The sequence below is a fragment of the Scaptodrosophila lebanonensis genome, unplaced genomic scaffold (assembly GCF_003285725.1).
Source record: "Scaptodrosophila lebanonensis strain 11010-0011.00,11010-0021.00 unplaced genomic scaffold, SlebRS2 tig00000053-arrow-pilon, whole genome shotgun sequence".
In the NCBI taxonomy this organism is placed as follows: domain Eukaryota; kingdom Metazoa; phylum Arthropoda; class Insecta; order Diptera; family Drosophilidae; genus Scaptodrosophila; species Scaptodrosophila lebanonensis.
In genome coordinates, this window is record NW_022060548.1 from 10,735,536 (window position 1) to 10,751,581 (window position 16,046).

The 16,046-nt window shown below is 35.7% G+C and overlaps 1 protein-coding gene and 1 long non-coding RNA gene across 2 annotated transcripts; both read left to right on the plus strand.

Moving 5' to 3' along the window:
* The first annotated feature begins 5,019 nt into the window (after positions 1-5,019).
* LOC115624298 lies at positions 5,020-5,487 on the plus strand. The gene is made up of 2 exons (XR_003995449.1): positions 5,020-5,119; positions 5,171-5,487. It is a non-coding gene; the product is annotated as an uncharacterized LOC115624298 (long non-coding RNA).
* Positions 5,488-7,110: 1,623 nt separating this feature from the next.
* Positions 7,111-8,177, plus strand: LOC115624233. The gene is made up of 3 exons (XM_030518850.1): positions 7,111-7,194; positions 7,245-7,722; positions 7,787-8,177. Exons 1-3 carry the CDS (start codon positions 7,127-7,129, stop codon positions 8,039-8,041), a joined length of 801 nt encoding a protein of 266 aa, XP_030374710.1. The 5' UTR covers positions 7,111-7,126; the 3' UTR covers positions 8,042-8,177.
* Positions 8,178-16,046: the final 7,869 nt, after the last annotated feature.

Genomic DNA, 16,046 nt, shown 5'->3' on the forward strand with positions numbered 1-16,046 from the left:
GAGAATGGTTTATTGTTGAAAATACTTTTGAATTTTTTGAATTCCTTTCAAAAACGTTAATAATTTGCGGAAGCTCTGTCTTGACGTGTAGGGAAAGCATTTCCGTCTCTTCCTTTGACATGGAAGGTAGCCAACGAAGGTAGGAATTTAAATTTACATAAACGGACCTCTGAAATTTGTGATGTTATTCTTTACTTGGAAGTCTTCCACGTTGCCAAAACCAACTTATACTAACCAGTGAAATAGGCTGTCAGTCCTTTCTTAAACACTTTACTGTATTGGCAATTAAGTTTTTTGAGCAAAACTCATTTTACAATATTTTGAGTTTTCAAAGCTAGCTTGTAAATTTCAACAGACCTGTATTGCGATTTAAACACTTCTTTTTTTGTATTAACAGCGTTTTTATTTAAAACTGTCCATTGCGGACAAACATTAAGCAAAGTTAACGATTAATTATTTTATTTATGATGAGGTTTTGAACATGCTAGGGCTTTTGGAACACACAGCTAATAGAAAGTATCTTTCTTAACCCCATCTTTGGATCGTTCTACCTCTCATGTATTTCTATTGTTCTTTCATTCTCACTTCATACATATCTTCAGAGAACGGAGCAGATTTGAAATGTCTTTGACAAAGCCATTGCTTGAAATGCAATTATTTAGTTCGTTCAACTCTAGCTAAGTGCTAGGCGGTCCCTCTATTTGGTGGCAAATATCTGGAGTATTTCAAATCCAATTAAGCATGCCGGCTACGCAACAAACACCCATACTTCTGCATATCTATGTAGATATGTGTAACGACGCACATGCCAATACAAAACACTCGGCGCTCGTAACATTCAACCCAAGAATGTCCCTATAAATAACCTACGACTAGTTATGCCCCCCCCCTGGTCTGCGGGGAACGATCAAGGCAGGGACTTGGGCCGACTTCTCGACTGTTGGACTGTTGCGCACGCATTGTCCTTGGAACGAGGAAACGCGCGCGTTCGCTGCACAATTAAAATGATTAATTAAGGCGCAAGCAGCAGGACACTTTTTGGGCTAATGACTTAATTAACCCCCGCACCGCACCGTGCCACAAACGCTTCACTTTAATGTGCTCGCCTCAACAGTCGCCGCTGCCGCTGCCGCCGCTGCTTCCCTCTGCTGTTGTCAACCTTTGACCCTTTTTCCTTGTAACTGTGGGATTAAGTCAACGTTCAAGATGTTAGATTAATTAAAGCGTAACCGAAACTGTGGCAAGTGAAAATTATACGCACCCATACATACATACATATGTATTTATGTATGCATGTATTTGTGTTGAGAAATGGTCCTAGGGGGCTAGAGAACTGCCACAATTGCCGCCTAAGGCTGCTTCCACTTACACACTGGGAGAAAAATAATCCTTCACGACCTTTGAATGAAAAGCAACAATATTTGAAATATTCCATTTAGTTCCAACATCCTTATAAATCGCATTTTCAGTCTGAACCTCTTGCTACGATTTGTCATCTGTATAACAGCTTCATGATAAAGCGATCTGATATGGTCGGTCTCGACATCCGACTCGATGAAAAGTTTTAAATTGTAATAGCCTTGGAAGAGGGCTGATTGAAACAGGCAGGCGTATAACTCGATTGCATTTTTATTACTCAACTTTTATATCTTAAAACGCGCTAAATATCGACAAAGCAGTATTATTTCTCTAAAATAAAAATAAATACATACTATAAACAAACTTTTCTTTAAGACACAATTAGAAATATTATTTGATTAAAATATATTAATATTTTTGGCATGAATATTAAATTATTGAGAACATCTTTTATATCTTAAAACGCGCTAAATATCGACAAAGCAGTATTATTTCTCTAAAATAAAAATAAATACATACTATAAACAAACTTTTCTTTAAGACACAATTAGAAATATTATTTGATTAAAATATATAAATATTGTTAACATGAATATTAAATTATTGAGAACATCTTTTATATTTTAAAATGCACTAAATACGTCGAAGCAGTATTATTTCTCTAAAATAAAAATAAATACATACTATAAACAAACTTTTCTTTAAGACACAATTAGAAATATTATTTGATTAAAAAATATAAATATTTTTAACATGAATATTAAATTATAGAGAACATGTTTTATATTTTAAAATGCACTAAATATCGTCGAAGCAGTATTATTTCTCAAAAATAAAAATAAATACATACTATAAACAAACTTTTCTTTAAGACACAATTAGAAATATTATTTGATTAAAATATATTAAGACTTTTAGCATGAATATTAAATTATTGAGAACATCTTTTATATTTTAAAATGCACTAAATATCGTCAAAGCAGCATTATTTCTCAAAAATAAAAATAAATACATACTATAAACAAACTTTTCTTTAAGACACAATTAGAAATATTATTTGATTAAAATATATAAATATTGTTAACATGAATATTAAATTATTGAGAACATCTTTTATATTTTAAAATGCACTAAATATCGTCGAAGCAGTATTATTTCTCAAATTAAAAGTAAATACATACTTGTACTATGAACAAACTTTTCTTTAAGACACAATTAGAAATATTATTTGATTAAAATATATATAGAAATCACAATTATTTCTTTGTACGACGCAGATATTGTTATCCTGAATATTAAATTATTGAGAACATGTGATATAATTTACATATTTATTTGCTATGTGTAACTAGCTCTTGATTACTAACCCTTCAGTTAGATTGGACCTATATTTTTTGTATGCACACATTGAACCCCAAATGGTTGTATATTGGTTTTCATGTTTCAATTTATTCCACGGGAAACACCAAGAATTTTGTTCAGTGTAGTTTAACTCTGGGCATGTGCTTGTATGATTGTAGGTGTCTGTTGAGCGTTTAAACTAAATGAGCTGACGGCAGCTGGGCCTGTCACATTATTAAACGCTTCGCTGCCTTATCCTGACAAACGTGGCTGCCCATTTTACACCTTGTTTTGGCTCGCTGCGATAAGAGTGGCCCGGCGCGTTTTGTGCGCGTTTAAAAACGCGAGCAAACATTTTCAAGGTTGGTCTTCTTGTAATGTGTCAGCAATGCTAAACTTTATGCCCAACGACTTGACTTTATTAATTGTAGTTTTGCTTTTGTTGCCATTCTTGTTGTTGTTCTTGTTGTCAGTTTGCAATTGTATCTGAAACTCTGAGCATCGGACAGTGCACATTGTATCTTTAGCGCCTGCCGCATGTCAGCAGCTGCCACAAGTTTCACTTTATTTGTGCTTTGTTCCATATTAAGTTACAAAACAAATTGTCGTGTTCTTTGGCAGCGACATGATTTTGCGTTACAAAGCTGTCAATGAATTTATATACTACATACATATATAGTATATGATATGGACATATAGTATGTTAAATGATTTGATGACTTCAAGAATTGCGATCATAATACAACATTAGAAAACCAGAAAGGAATGCTAAAGTCGAGCGAGCTCAACTCTTAAATATCCTGTACCTGGCCTTCAGCCAGGTGAACTTAGTTCAATCCAAAATAAGGAATGGGATGAATTTAAATCGCTTAACTCCATTTTAAGCTCAAGTTAGGTTTTTTGTAAGCAAAATAAACCATATTCATAATTGTATTAATTAATTTTCAATTTAAGATACGGACCTAATCGTAACAACAAAATTATCCTGACGAAGAGGCAGTGAGTTTAGATGAACAACTGTAGAATTTTAAAATGTTTAGCTTGATTTTATTTTTACAAGAATCTCATATTATTATTATAAATCATGAATTAAGCATATAGAATTAATATGAAAATTAAATTTAACCAAGAAAATTGTGTTTTTAAAGCCGGCTTGTTTTTTAGCTTATTTTGCCTTGGATTTAGCTTTTTTAGCTTTTTTTTTTTGGCAATCTAGCTGTTTTTGCTCAAAAAATTATGGCAGCACTGACAGGCTATAAAAACATATAGTCTGCAATTTGTCGTACAAATTAAGGTCGCTATGGAATGTAATAAAAATAATAGTTAATACTAAACAAATAACACTTACTCGTAGTACCAAGAACTTTCTTGTTAATTACGATATCGTAGCTATTTACTATATAATATGTTCACTACTATATATAAGTAAAATAACGGTGCGAAAATCAATCATAGTTGTAAAAACTTTTCTGTTTATTTGGGTATCGAAATCAAATTTTAGAGTAAAGAGTTTTTTATAGTGTTTCTCTCAACACACTTTCAAATTTTATAAAAAAGTTATTGAAGAGTGGGACTACACTTTTTGAAAAATTTGTAGTATTTCTCTCAACTCACTCTCAAATTTTATAAGAAAGATATTTAAGAGTGAGACTACACTTTTTAAAAAATTGGAAAATTGTTGCTCATATAAATATTTTCAAAATGTTTAAAGACGTCCGAAACGGTTACCCAATTAATGTGAAATTGCATAAATGTAATGGGTTTTTGCAATTCGTCTGAGCCGATTTATGAAATGTTAACAACTGTAGTACTCGTATAATGGCTACCAACTAGTTTTTTATCAAACATTTGGTGATAAGTGCCGCACACACTTCATCAATTAATATTAGAGCCGAGTGGGTTGCCAATCAAAAGTGCATTCAGGCAATTAACTGATTTAGGCAGCGACTCAGACGCTATGGAATTCCGTCAGGCATTAAGCATTATTGATTTTTGCTGCAGCAAATAAAAAACAAACAATAATTTATGTTAATAAAATTGTAATAGTTGTCTGTCAACAATATGCGAGCACGCGAAATTGGCGCCAATGCGACATGATTGCCCCTACTGGGATGAGAACGGGCTGAGGCGGAACATTTCAAATCAAATCAATTAGATCGTATCGAATGCTATATAGTAATGCAAAAATGCCGCTGTCTTTTGTCTCTGAACATTTATTTATTGTTGTTGATGGCAGAGAACAACACTCGTCATGAGTGCTCGCTTTTATGTATGCAAATTTTTGCCGCCTTTGCCACCCAGCTGGGTGATCGATTATGCTGGAAGTGAGTTGCAGCAGCCGCTAATCATAATAATTGATTTGTAAATATTTTCTTTCCATTGCAATTGCAATTGCAACACTAATTATAAATCACACAAGGTAGGCCTTGAATTTACAGTCTCTGTGCACACATTCATTTCTATCTAGCAGCAAAATTTCTAGCAAAAAAATTCCAATTCAAAGAATTAGCGCCATGCCCTGTATAGTTTGCATTGCGGCTCCCATTTTGTATCCAATTGCTGTGGTCGTCTGGTACAAGATCATTCAACCCACCTTAGCTTGGTTAGCGCCTCCGGAGGAGAGACCGCAGCACCAGAGCCGTCGACCCCACTATAGTCAGCGCCGATCGGCACCAGTCAGATGCCATAATAATCGCTGTCCCTTCTGTGTTGGATGCGTGCGCCATTAAAGGCAGTATAATCTACATATTTCGGATACTTCTTAATAAATATTAATTTTGGGTCGTACGTCTTTCCTTATTTTATAGCACATTCTTCACTTTGAACATGAAAATACCCGCTCTGTGGAAATATATTTCTACAACTTTCAGAACTTAACGAATTTTTATTTTCTTCTTCTCTGAAGACAACACTCCAGAAATACTCCGGTAGAAAATTGCACTTAAAGCCCTATTTTCAAAAACTTTTTGTTTTAAATTTTAGGCGAGAAATAAATGAACATATTTTTTTAGAATGGAAGATACTTTCTAAAAAGTAGAAAACTCTTTTTCTTAAAACTGTGTTGCTAATAATTCTTTTTATAACATTAATGAAATATATGTTTTCTGAATACAGTTTCGGTCTTTCATTTCCAATAAATAAAATCAGTGTTGCCAACCAGTGTTTTTTCCCGTCCCCTGTTTGTTTTTGAAATGAGATTGCGGGAAAATATTCGAAATTGCGGGAAGCGGGAATTCTGGCTTTTAAAAAATACATTTAGCTTTTTTCCGCTTTTTGTAATTTTCGTTCTCCTTTCCGTCAAAAACAGATTTTTTCCTTCTAAATAGTTGGAAACACTGAAACCCACAAACATTAAACCGAAACATCGATGCTTATATTTTAAATATGGAGCACATAAAATTCCCAACTAGTTAATCCCACTTTTGCGCCACAGCTTATATCTAAAGTAGAAGCGCGTCGACGTTATAAGTTCGCATTATTACTTTTTTCGTTGTTTTTAAATTAGATATTATTATTTAAATTATGTATATTAATCTTGTTTTAATTATTAAGCAAACTTTTTGTTTGCTATTTGTTTATTATTTGCAAACCCTGCAAAACGGTGTTTCTATGTTTTTTTTTCTGATTCATTTTAGATAGCTTTTTAAGGTATTTTTTTTTTACACCTTTTTTGCAAATATAATATAGCCCATGTTCACCGTCGATAGTGTAGCTTCCCAACAGTGAAAGAATCCATTAAATCGGTCCAGTAGATTCGGAGCCTTTTCAATTCAAACAAACAATCAAATCTTTACTCTTTATAATTATAATTAGTATAGATATAAAGGTAACCATGCCTTGAAATTTCGAAACATAGTTTCTTAGATTAGAAAAAAAATCGTTAACGAAGAAATGAATTTATAAATGAATTTCTAAATAAAATGCGAAATATTTATTAAAATCATTTCTTTAGAGAGGAATACATTTTCCTAAAATAATAAGTTTAAAATACCTTTCTCTTAATATGAAGGTATTTTTTCATAAATGGTATCAGATTAGAAGAACTGTTTAAAAAAAATGTCATTCTTAAGATGAAGGTAATTTTTCTTTAGTAAAGAAATGCTAAAGATTGTTTAATAATAACAAGAATATTTCTTAACGTTTCGTAAAATATACAAGTGTTTTCTTAGTTCTGAGGTAATTATAACTGAAAAGCATAAATAAACGTTTTAAATAAGTACTAAGTAAATGACCAATTTTGTTGACAAAAAATACGAATGTTTCTTAATTTTCTAAGCTTTGTTTTCGTTGAAGAAACAATATTCTAAGTAGTATTACATTGGATAGCAAGTATTTGTATTTATTTGCTTCAAATGTCTCGACAAGTTCAGGCTACAAAATTTTTAATATATGTTTTACGTAAGTCACCGAAAATATTTCCCACGTAATGTCAGTTTTAGAAATGGATGTTGAAGATGCTTACAGCCAAATGCGACGCCTCTTGGACTCCCATAGGTATGCCTTTATATTTGAAACAAATTAGCAATTATGTAATCGTATTTTAGGCTCAATTGGCAGTCCAAGAAGCGTCGCAATCGACGTCGTAAGCTGCTGAGACGTCAGCGGTATTTGCGCCAAGCTCGGCGATTTGCTGGCGGCCAAGAAAAGTGGAGACGTGCTCCTGGCAAGAGTAATGCCGTTCGTCGAACCTTCTGGCATGCCGCCTGTTGTGTGATGCCTTTCCAGCGATTTTTCCGCATATTCAAGCGCCACAAACTGAGTCGCACCCAAGCCCTGCCACTCGAGATGGTGCGGCAGCCGACCACGGCCAACGCCGAAGAGCCCCTTCAGATGCCCGACGATGAGTGGGAGCGAAGGCGCTCACATCTGCAGGAGCGTCCGCTGCTCGAGAATGTGCGGCACATAATTCGGATGCATTGGACTGGATTTGTGGAACGTATATCGCCGACCTTCTCCTCCGTGGGCAACAACACGCAGCGCGCCGTCGAAGGAGTCCACACAGCGGTCGAGGGTCTTCAATTGGTTTGCTCAATGGCTGGCTAAACGTTTCAAATAGATTTGTTTATGTTTTTACTTCCATTTATAGATTTCCCAAAAAACCGATGAGGCCCTTGTTACTATCAGTCCGAATTATGTAGAAACTACGCCCACGTTGTACGTCCTCGACCTCATCGGCCTTCTACAAGGACTGAATAATACACTCGTTGACTATATGCTCAACAATACTCAGATAAGATCTAGCCTGGCCAGCAGTGGAAGCTGTTATCCCGGTGTTTCCACATGTAGAACCAAAAGATTTGTACTACCAAAACCTACAGACCTAAGAGCCACCGAGGCTTGACATCACAAAACTTAACATACTTACCTAAATAACGAACGAACGCAAACATTATTATGTTCTTTAAAATATTTAAAACTTAGCTTTTAATTGTTTATCCACTAAATCAATTGCAATAAACCCAACAACATACCAATAATTCGAGGCATATTGTCAGTCAAATTTAATTTCTATATAGAAAAGTTTTCCAAGTAATTGTAAGTCTGACCTTACATGCGAAAAAGTTAGATTAAAGGTCTTATTTGCAAACTTGGAAAATAGCTAAATTATTTCAAAAACTAAAAAGGAGCGAGGTTTTTTCTGTGGTAGGCTATACTTACCGGCCATTATCCGATCAGTTGTCACACAGCCAGACCTAGCTACAAGTAGATCCTATCAAACGATTAAAAAAGCAGTAGCATTTTCTTTCTTACTGTCCAACATAGCTTTCCCGATTGATCTCACAGACATAGCAAGGCTGGAAAGTTCCCAAATATTATTTTGGTGAGAGGATGGAAACTTTGAACTTTCAAAATTCCAATGAATAAAGGTTTAAAATGATTCGAGTAGAACAATGAATTATGAGCTTTAGTATGATCATTGATATCTGACAGGTATACATTGAAAACTATGACCATAGACTAACAACTTGGGCTTAAATTATAATAAGACTTGGGCTTTAATTTTTATAAAACTTACACTATAAATATGATCAGCTATATGCTATGTAGAGGTCTTATATCTGGGTCTTCTATCAGACCAAGTATTAATAAGAATAAATGCGTGCATCATATATAGATCAATATTACGATATATATGATATACTGATCCAACAAATAAATTGTAAACTAAGGTATTGAAGTCAGTGCCGTTTTGTGGATGTTAAGCCTTTATAATCAGAGCCGTAGAAACCAGAGCAGTATAAGTACATACTGAGTCTTTTTTTGAAACGAATATAAATATCTTCTAAAAACTGTATTATTTATTTTTTGAAGTGAAACTTCTTACTTCAGGGTTTTGTCTGCTCGAACGACAACCTTTTCTGTGACACAAGTGGCGACGATCTGGCGATCCTTTTCGATTTTTTTTTCGATTTCCCCAAAAATAAAATCGTTTAATCGTAAAGCTGAAAAAAAATAATTTTCGTTTTCAATAAGACATTATCAGCGACAATTTCAAGTAATAGTTTGTAAATTTTGGTGTGCATTTGACTTTATGCGATTAATCGACTCTCTAAAAACAAATCGATGTTTAACATTTTTGTGAAACATCGATTACATCGATTTCGAACCACGAAGTTTCACTTCAATCGCATGTCTCCCTGACACACAAATTTTTTGTTGTATACTTGTATATATGTTTATTATTATTTATTGTGTTGCATTACAGAGATTAAAGATTAAATAAAATTAGTTTTGAAATAGGTCCCTTCTAGCCTTCAAGGGCGTGGCAGCCACCTCAACCTAACCTAAACTTAATTTCCGAATCAATTATTGTCGCTGCGAACTTTTCTTAAGGAATAGTTTCAAACGCCTTCCAAACAGTAGATCCATCCATAATTGCTCCGAATTGGCACTCCAGCCTCACAATTTGATAGTTTATGCAGACATAAAACAGGGCGTGGTCAATGGCCAATGATCAGCTTAACTATTTACTGGAACAGACGCCTCAAGGCGTTCCACTGTCCATAAACTGGCCATAAAATTGTGAAAACACACAAGCATTTGATTGATAATATTGCCACTAACTAGCCCAACAGGTTGCCAATAGCCGGCCAGTTACAAAGTTGCGCCTTTGCCTTGTCAATGGCATCGAAGCAAACACTTCTCTTCATGGCCAATGTCCCGGCCAGACAGCGAGCGACTCGGAGCTGCCTTTTTATACTCTGTACATGAAATGTATAAGAGTATATTTATATTAGGCTTGCGCGAGCTGAAAAATGTAACGGGCAGAAGGAGGCGTGGCAGACCCCACAAAGTATATACATATATATGTATATTCTTGATCAGCGAGACAAGACGTGTCGATCTAGCCCTGTCTGTCTATCCGTCTGTCTGTCCGTATGAACACCTAGATCTCAGAGACTATAAAAGCTAGAGACACCAAATTTTGCACAAAGATGGCTTACGTGTGTACGCTGTGCAAGTTTGTTTTATTTTTTTGATTTTCCCCCCACTTTTCCCCTATGGGGGGTTTCCCGATTTTCCAGTCGTAAAATCGCCTATATCTCGGAGACTATAAGACCTAGGAACACAAAATTTTAGTCCCAGGCGCCTTATGTGAATACGCAGAAAATGTGTATTTTGGAACCACACACATACACGCATAATTATTCTACACATATGTATAGAGTATTTCATAGTCGGGACACCCGACTTTAGTTTCCCTAGTTGTTTTAAGTAATATTTACGAGCTGGTTCATATTTGTGCAGCTTTGAGGCGCCAATGCGACAAAGGCCATTAAATTGGTGTTCTATGATCGAGCAGTTTATGTTTTATTTTATGGTCTTAGTATTATTTATGGAGCCCATCCAAACACTGACTGACCCATATTCCAGTTGTACAGAGTAGTAGCCAATGGCCTAGGCATTTATATATTCGTGTGATTCACAGCAGCTGGCGCCTTTTGAGAAGCCATTAATGTCAGTAGCATTCGAGCCCAGAACTTATGCGCAACAGACATGCGCGAACGTCTCAGAACGAGCGCCTCACGACTGCATTCCATGCCGATCTTTATGGCTGGCGATTTTTCTCCATATGACGACAGCTATATTAATAACATTTAATTTGCCAAAATATTTATGCTTTTCGCTTTGATTTGGTATTTGATTTGGCTGCCACTTGGCTGCCATTTGGCATGCCACGCCCAAGAGGTCTCCTTAATTATGAACGCTAATTTATGAGACTTATATATCAAAAGAAATCTGTCACACATTTTATAACACCATTTTCGATTTTTCTGTTCTGCCACGCTACGCCCTCAACATTTTAATTTGGCAGCCATCGATGGCAATTTAATAAATTCTCCCTCTATTCTCTTTGTTGGCAAATTGATGGGGAGCGTTACTTGATTTTTACGATGAGAAACTGTTGAGCAATTTAGTGGAATTCTTTCAGATGAATAACACACTTGTAATTTAACGAATGACACCTTGAATACCTATGGAACCTTGACTTTGTCACAGTTAGAGCAGTGGCTGGGATGGTCTTAATATTAAAAGGAGGATATCCAATAAATTAAGATTATACAGATTTGTTATAGTCTTGCATGCATCAGAATGTCAACCTATGATGGATTGTTGATTGATTGATTACATTTTCTTTAAAATATCATCCAAACGTTATCCTCCAAACCCACACCCCTTTGATAAAGACTCTAGCCTTCCAATGTTAGTCTTCACATGTTAAAGATACTATGAAATTTTTGTTTTCTACTCTTTAAGAATTCGGTAATTGTATCCTAAATACCAGAAAGCACGCACCTATTTGTTTAAAAATATGTTCCTTCTTCGACTAATTTCATTTATGTTGATGTGGACAAGGCCGTATGCAGCTTTTACCAAAAGGGGGGGCCGAATTAAATTTAAAAATTAAAATGTTGATTATATAATGCACGATGTATTTAAAAAATATTTCAAAAAAATATTTATGATCAATGAAAACACTTCAACAAATCCAGCTCAGTTCCATTTTAAGGCGAAATAGTGCGTCATAATAATAATAATATAATAATGAAAGTGGGCAAAATTTTATATATTTTTTATATATTTTGAAGAAATACTTTTAGATAATAATTTTTTTTAATATTTTTTTTATTTCAAAAACTCATATAATTCATTTTATAAAATTTCCATTTCGCTATTTTTGAGGCCGCTTTAATTCCTCAAATACTATATGTGTATTCATAATCCATAAAAACATATTCTTTTCCAGATAAAATATTTGATTTTAAAAACTTTGTATTTCTAATTGTTAAACAGTTTATGATAATAATTCTAGAATAAATCATATTATAAAATTTCCATTTCGCTATTTTTGAGGCCGCTTTAATTCCTCAAATACTATATGTGTATTCATAATCCATAAAAACATATTCTTTTCCAGATAAAATATTTGATTTTAAAAACTTTGTATTTCTAATTGTTAAACAGTTCATGATAATAATTCTAGAATAAATCATTACTGTTCTTAGAGCTCTCTTTCTGAATGAACCTTTACAATCTTCGACTATCTCGTACTTTCTATCTCATTTTCATTTTCCCACTCAACCAAAGTCGGAGCCGCCTAAGCCTTCAATTGTTGGCAGAAACTTCAGCTAAGAAGCTGAGAGTTCAAGCCGTCGATGGGCCTTCAATTAGTCTTGTATGCCACCTGTCTCGCATCTTGTTCGAGTTTAATGTGAGCAATTTTTATTGTTAGACGAAATCGATAGGCGGCGCGCCTATTAACCAAATCAGTTAACAACAATTTATGGCATTTCGCTGCAATAACAATTAATAAAATTAAAAGGAGAATCGTTAGAGAGCTGTAGGTAGGCAACCATATCTAGCAAGATCTGGAATTTGTAGTTTCTTGTAGCTTGGTGTCTTGGTGGCCAAGCGCCGGCTGTAAAATGTTGGAAAGCCATTCCTAACCCGTTAATACAAACATCCTATGGCGGAGAGGCGAGACTCTGCTCTAATCCTTTGAAGATCTCGTTGTGCGATAACATAGAGGCTGGCTAGTGATTAGTAAGGCCTAATGTGACAGCCAAGCGACGTTCCAGACTCCACTACCACTCTGCCACTTGCCACGGCACTTTAACTGTAGTTTGAGTGATGTAATTGGAGCGTTTCATAAGCGACTGCCATTGTTAACTACTTTCCTGGTTGGCCGGCGCGGACGCATGTTGGCAGCATAAATCAAGTGCCAGCAGCCCAAGTCGTTAGAAGACAAGCCGCAAAACTTGTTCTAGAGGAAGACAGAGCGAGAGAGAGAGAGAGAGAGAGTGGAAAAGTTGTCTCTAACATCCTTGTTTGGGTAATGCGATAGCCTTGTTTGACTTTCCAAAACACCCTTCTAGCGCGCCGACCGAGTGATGAATCAATGTTCCCCCCACCCCCCTATGCTGCTGTCCACTTCTGAGATTTATGTGCGACACATTCTGCCGGCATTCTGGCATTTTGTGTGGCCCGCAAAGTCGGCTTAATACCGCTTTTAATTACAACTCAATGAGCTGCAGTTCAACTGAATTGCACAACAGGTGGGCCCGCTGGGCGCGTCCCAAAAAATTCCAACTCACTAAAATATCACAACTTCCCGAATGCAAACGATGATGACGAAAGAATAACAACAGCAACAACAAAAACCCAAGAAAAGTGCTATAAAGAAAAGATGCATCAACTTCAGGCCCAAAAAAACACTTGACACGAAACGCTGCCCCGTCTTTAAACTGATTTGACATTGAACTTTGGTTCGACTGAATTGAGAATTGGAGTTCGAGTTTCGTAAGAATTTCATATTTAAGCGTTGACATATCTCAATAATCTTTACCGGCATTACTGTCAAAATTATCTAAAGCCCATATATCAATTTCAACTTTACCGTTGTATCGGTTTACAGCCTCCGACATCGAACTCAAACGTTTGTCGTGCATTACCTAATAGTGGCTTACGAGTTGCCTGCGCTTGGCAGCGACCGACCACCTTTAAGTTCCATTGAATTCTCTGCTGCATTGATTATATAAGCTCTGAAACTTTATAATATCTAAAAGCTAATTAACTTTTGAAGAATAAAGGCGGCAGCTGTATGTGCGTGCATTGTGCCTGAGGCGAACAACAGAACTCGGCGCTAAGAACTTCAAAAGCCCACTTCGGTAGCCCTTCGAGAGAAGGGTCCATTCGATTATTGCCAATGTTTGGACGAAAGCGTAGGAGGGGTGGAACAATAATAGATACTTAATAGAGAAATAAAAAGTATATTAAACTAAATAAATAAACAAATTTAAAAATCAATTTCCTATTAATAAAATATAATAAATATGAGCTGCCAGCTAATAACTTGCTTCTATGGAATTGTTTTTTTGAAAACGATAACAATGGAGATCTGATTACGTACTCGTTGAAGTCATTTCTTTCTAATATTTCATGCTTCTTTCCTGGTAAATCATTTTGGAATTGTATAATTAAAGGAATCTTTCAAAACCAACCGTACTTAATAAAAGTACCATAAACTGCCCCTTAAAAGCCATTTTAAGGCTATTTATAAATCAACTTTTAAATGTTGAATGAAGTATTTGCAAAAAAAAATTCTCTGTGAAAGTAAACATCTGACGCTTAAGCATCTGACGATTTCGTTGCTTTCTGTGATCAATTTATGCTTGTAAATAAATTAAATATGTTCGCATTTGTACGAATTATGTTAAATTACAATACTTTATAGCCCACACCTACATCATTAAAAAACAGCAAAAATCATAATCGGATGCTTAGCCATCTGACGATCTAAGAAAATAAACAGAATGCCCAATTCTACGCGAGTAATGTTTAAATAAAATTCATAAAACCCAAACCATCTCCATTAATCAGAATCAGAATTGTTAAGATCTTCACAATAGTGCAATCAGAGTATTGAACAGTCAACTCTGTCTGATCATTTATAGCTGCCTTAATTGTTCGCTTTTAAGTCTACTCCATTTTTGGGCAATAAAAACCGTTTAGTAATTGAAACAGCTTTATTACTACCGAAAAATCAATGGAAATAGCCGCAGGATGTTGACGAAGACGGACGGACACTGACCGCACCAATGAAAGGTACTTGGAGGCGTGAACAAACAAGTTTTATGTGCGACGACGAAAGAAGCAAACGGATCTTTGCAAACAATTTTTATGACTTGCGTATTGAATTAATATATCGGACGCGCCTGGTCGCTGGCGCTTGGCCAGAAGGGCCACAATCACAATCAATTTTTACAACTTTCGCAGGAAATGCCAAAGCAAAAGGGAATATGAGCTATGCTCGCCACAGAAATACAAATGTAAGTCGGATATATAAGTAGTATATATATATATATATATATATATATATCTGTGTGTATATAAGAAACTAATAATTTACGAGCTCATAACTGGTCGTAAGTTGGCCATCCAGCCCAGACGTCGGCGACGGCGACGAAGACGATGACGACGCCTGCAAAACGAAACCCAATGGCCCACAGCCAAGGCGGCCAACACTGCGGGATCAGCGGGACGCAGCCAGAGACCGCAGACAATGCCTTTGCTTTATGCTCATACCATGTATAATTTTGTGGCCAACTTATGAAGTGTCAACTGCCCAAGAACCTGCCTCCACCTCCTCTCACCTGTAGTGCTATTCTAGAGCTGCGTGCCGACTGCCTGCCTGCCAGCCTGCCTGCCTGCCAACCAGCCAGATAGCCTGTGTGTTTTCGTTTGTTTGTTTGTTTGTGAAGGGTTTTGGTTTAGGCGCAGTTTCAGTTTCCCATAACAAGTGCCGAGTGCCATAAAATGAAAAGCGGAAAATCAAGTGAAATCAATACTTTTCACCAACAACAGCCAACAGAACATTTCTATTGAATTCAAATACCACTCTTTAATCGGACACACTAATTTTTTTATTGGCATCTCATTGACATTTATTTTTGTTAAATATTCGGACAGTTTTTATTGCATTGCTGAATGAGTCATTTGAGCTTCAAATTTCTACATTTCTATTCAAATGCTGCTGACCCATTTACCAGTATAGTACACCTACGTTTGATAAGGCACCAAATATTTCAAGTGCCTCCGGCCATCCCCTGTTAATATGCAAATATATTTTGGTTCATGGAAAATGCGTCACAATTTGCATGAAAAACCACAAAAATACGTTCGACTCGCTTTTATTGGCCAATCAAAGTGCGCAAATGGGGGAAAATACATCAGGACGACGTGGTTTTGGGCACGTAGCTAAGTTTTAGACGATCGCATTTATAATATCAAACGCATTTATAATTGGCAATGCGGGACAGTTTTCAAAGAAGAAAAGAAATTTT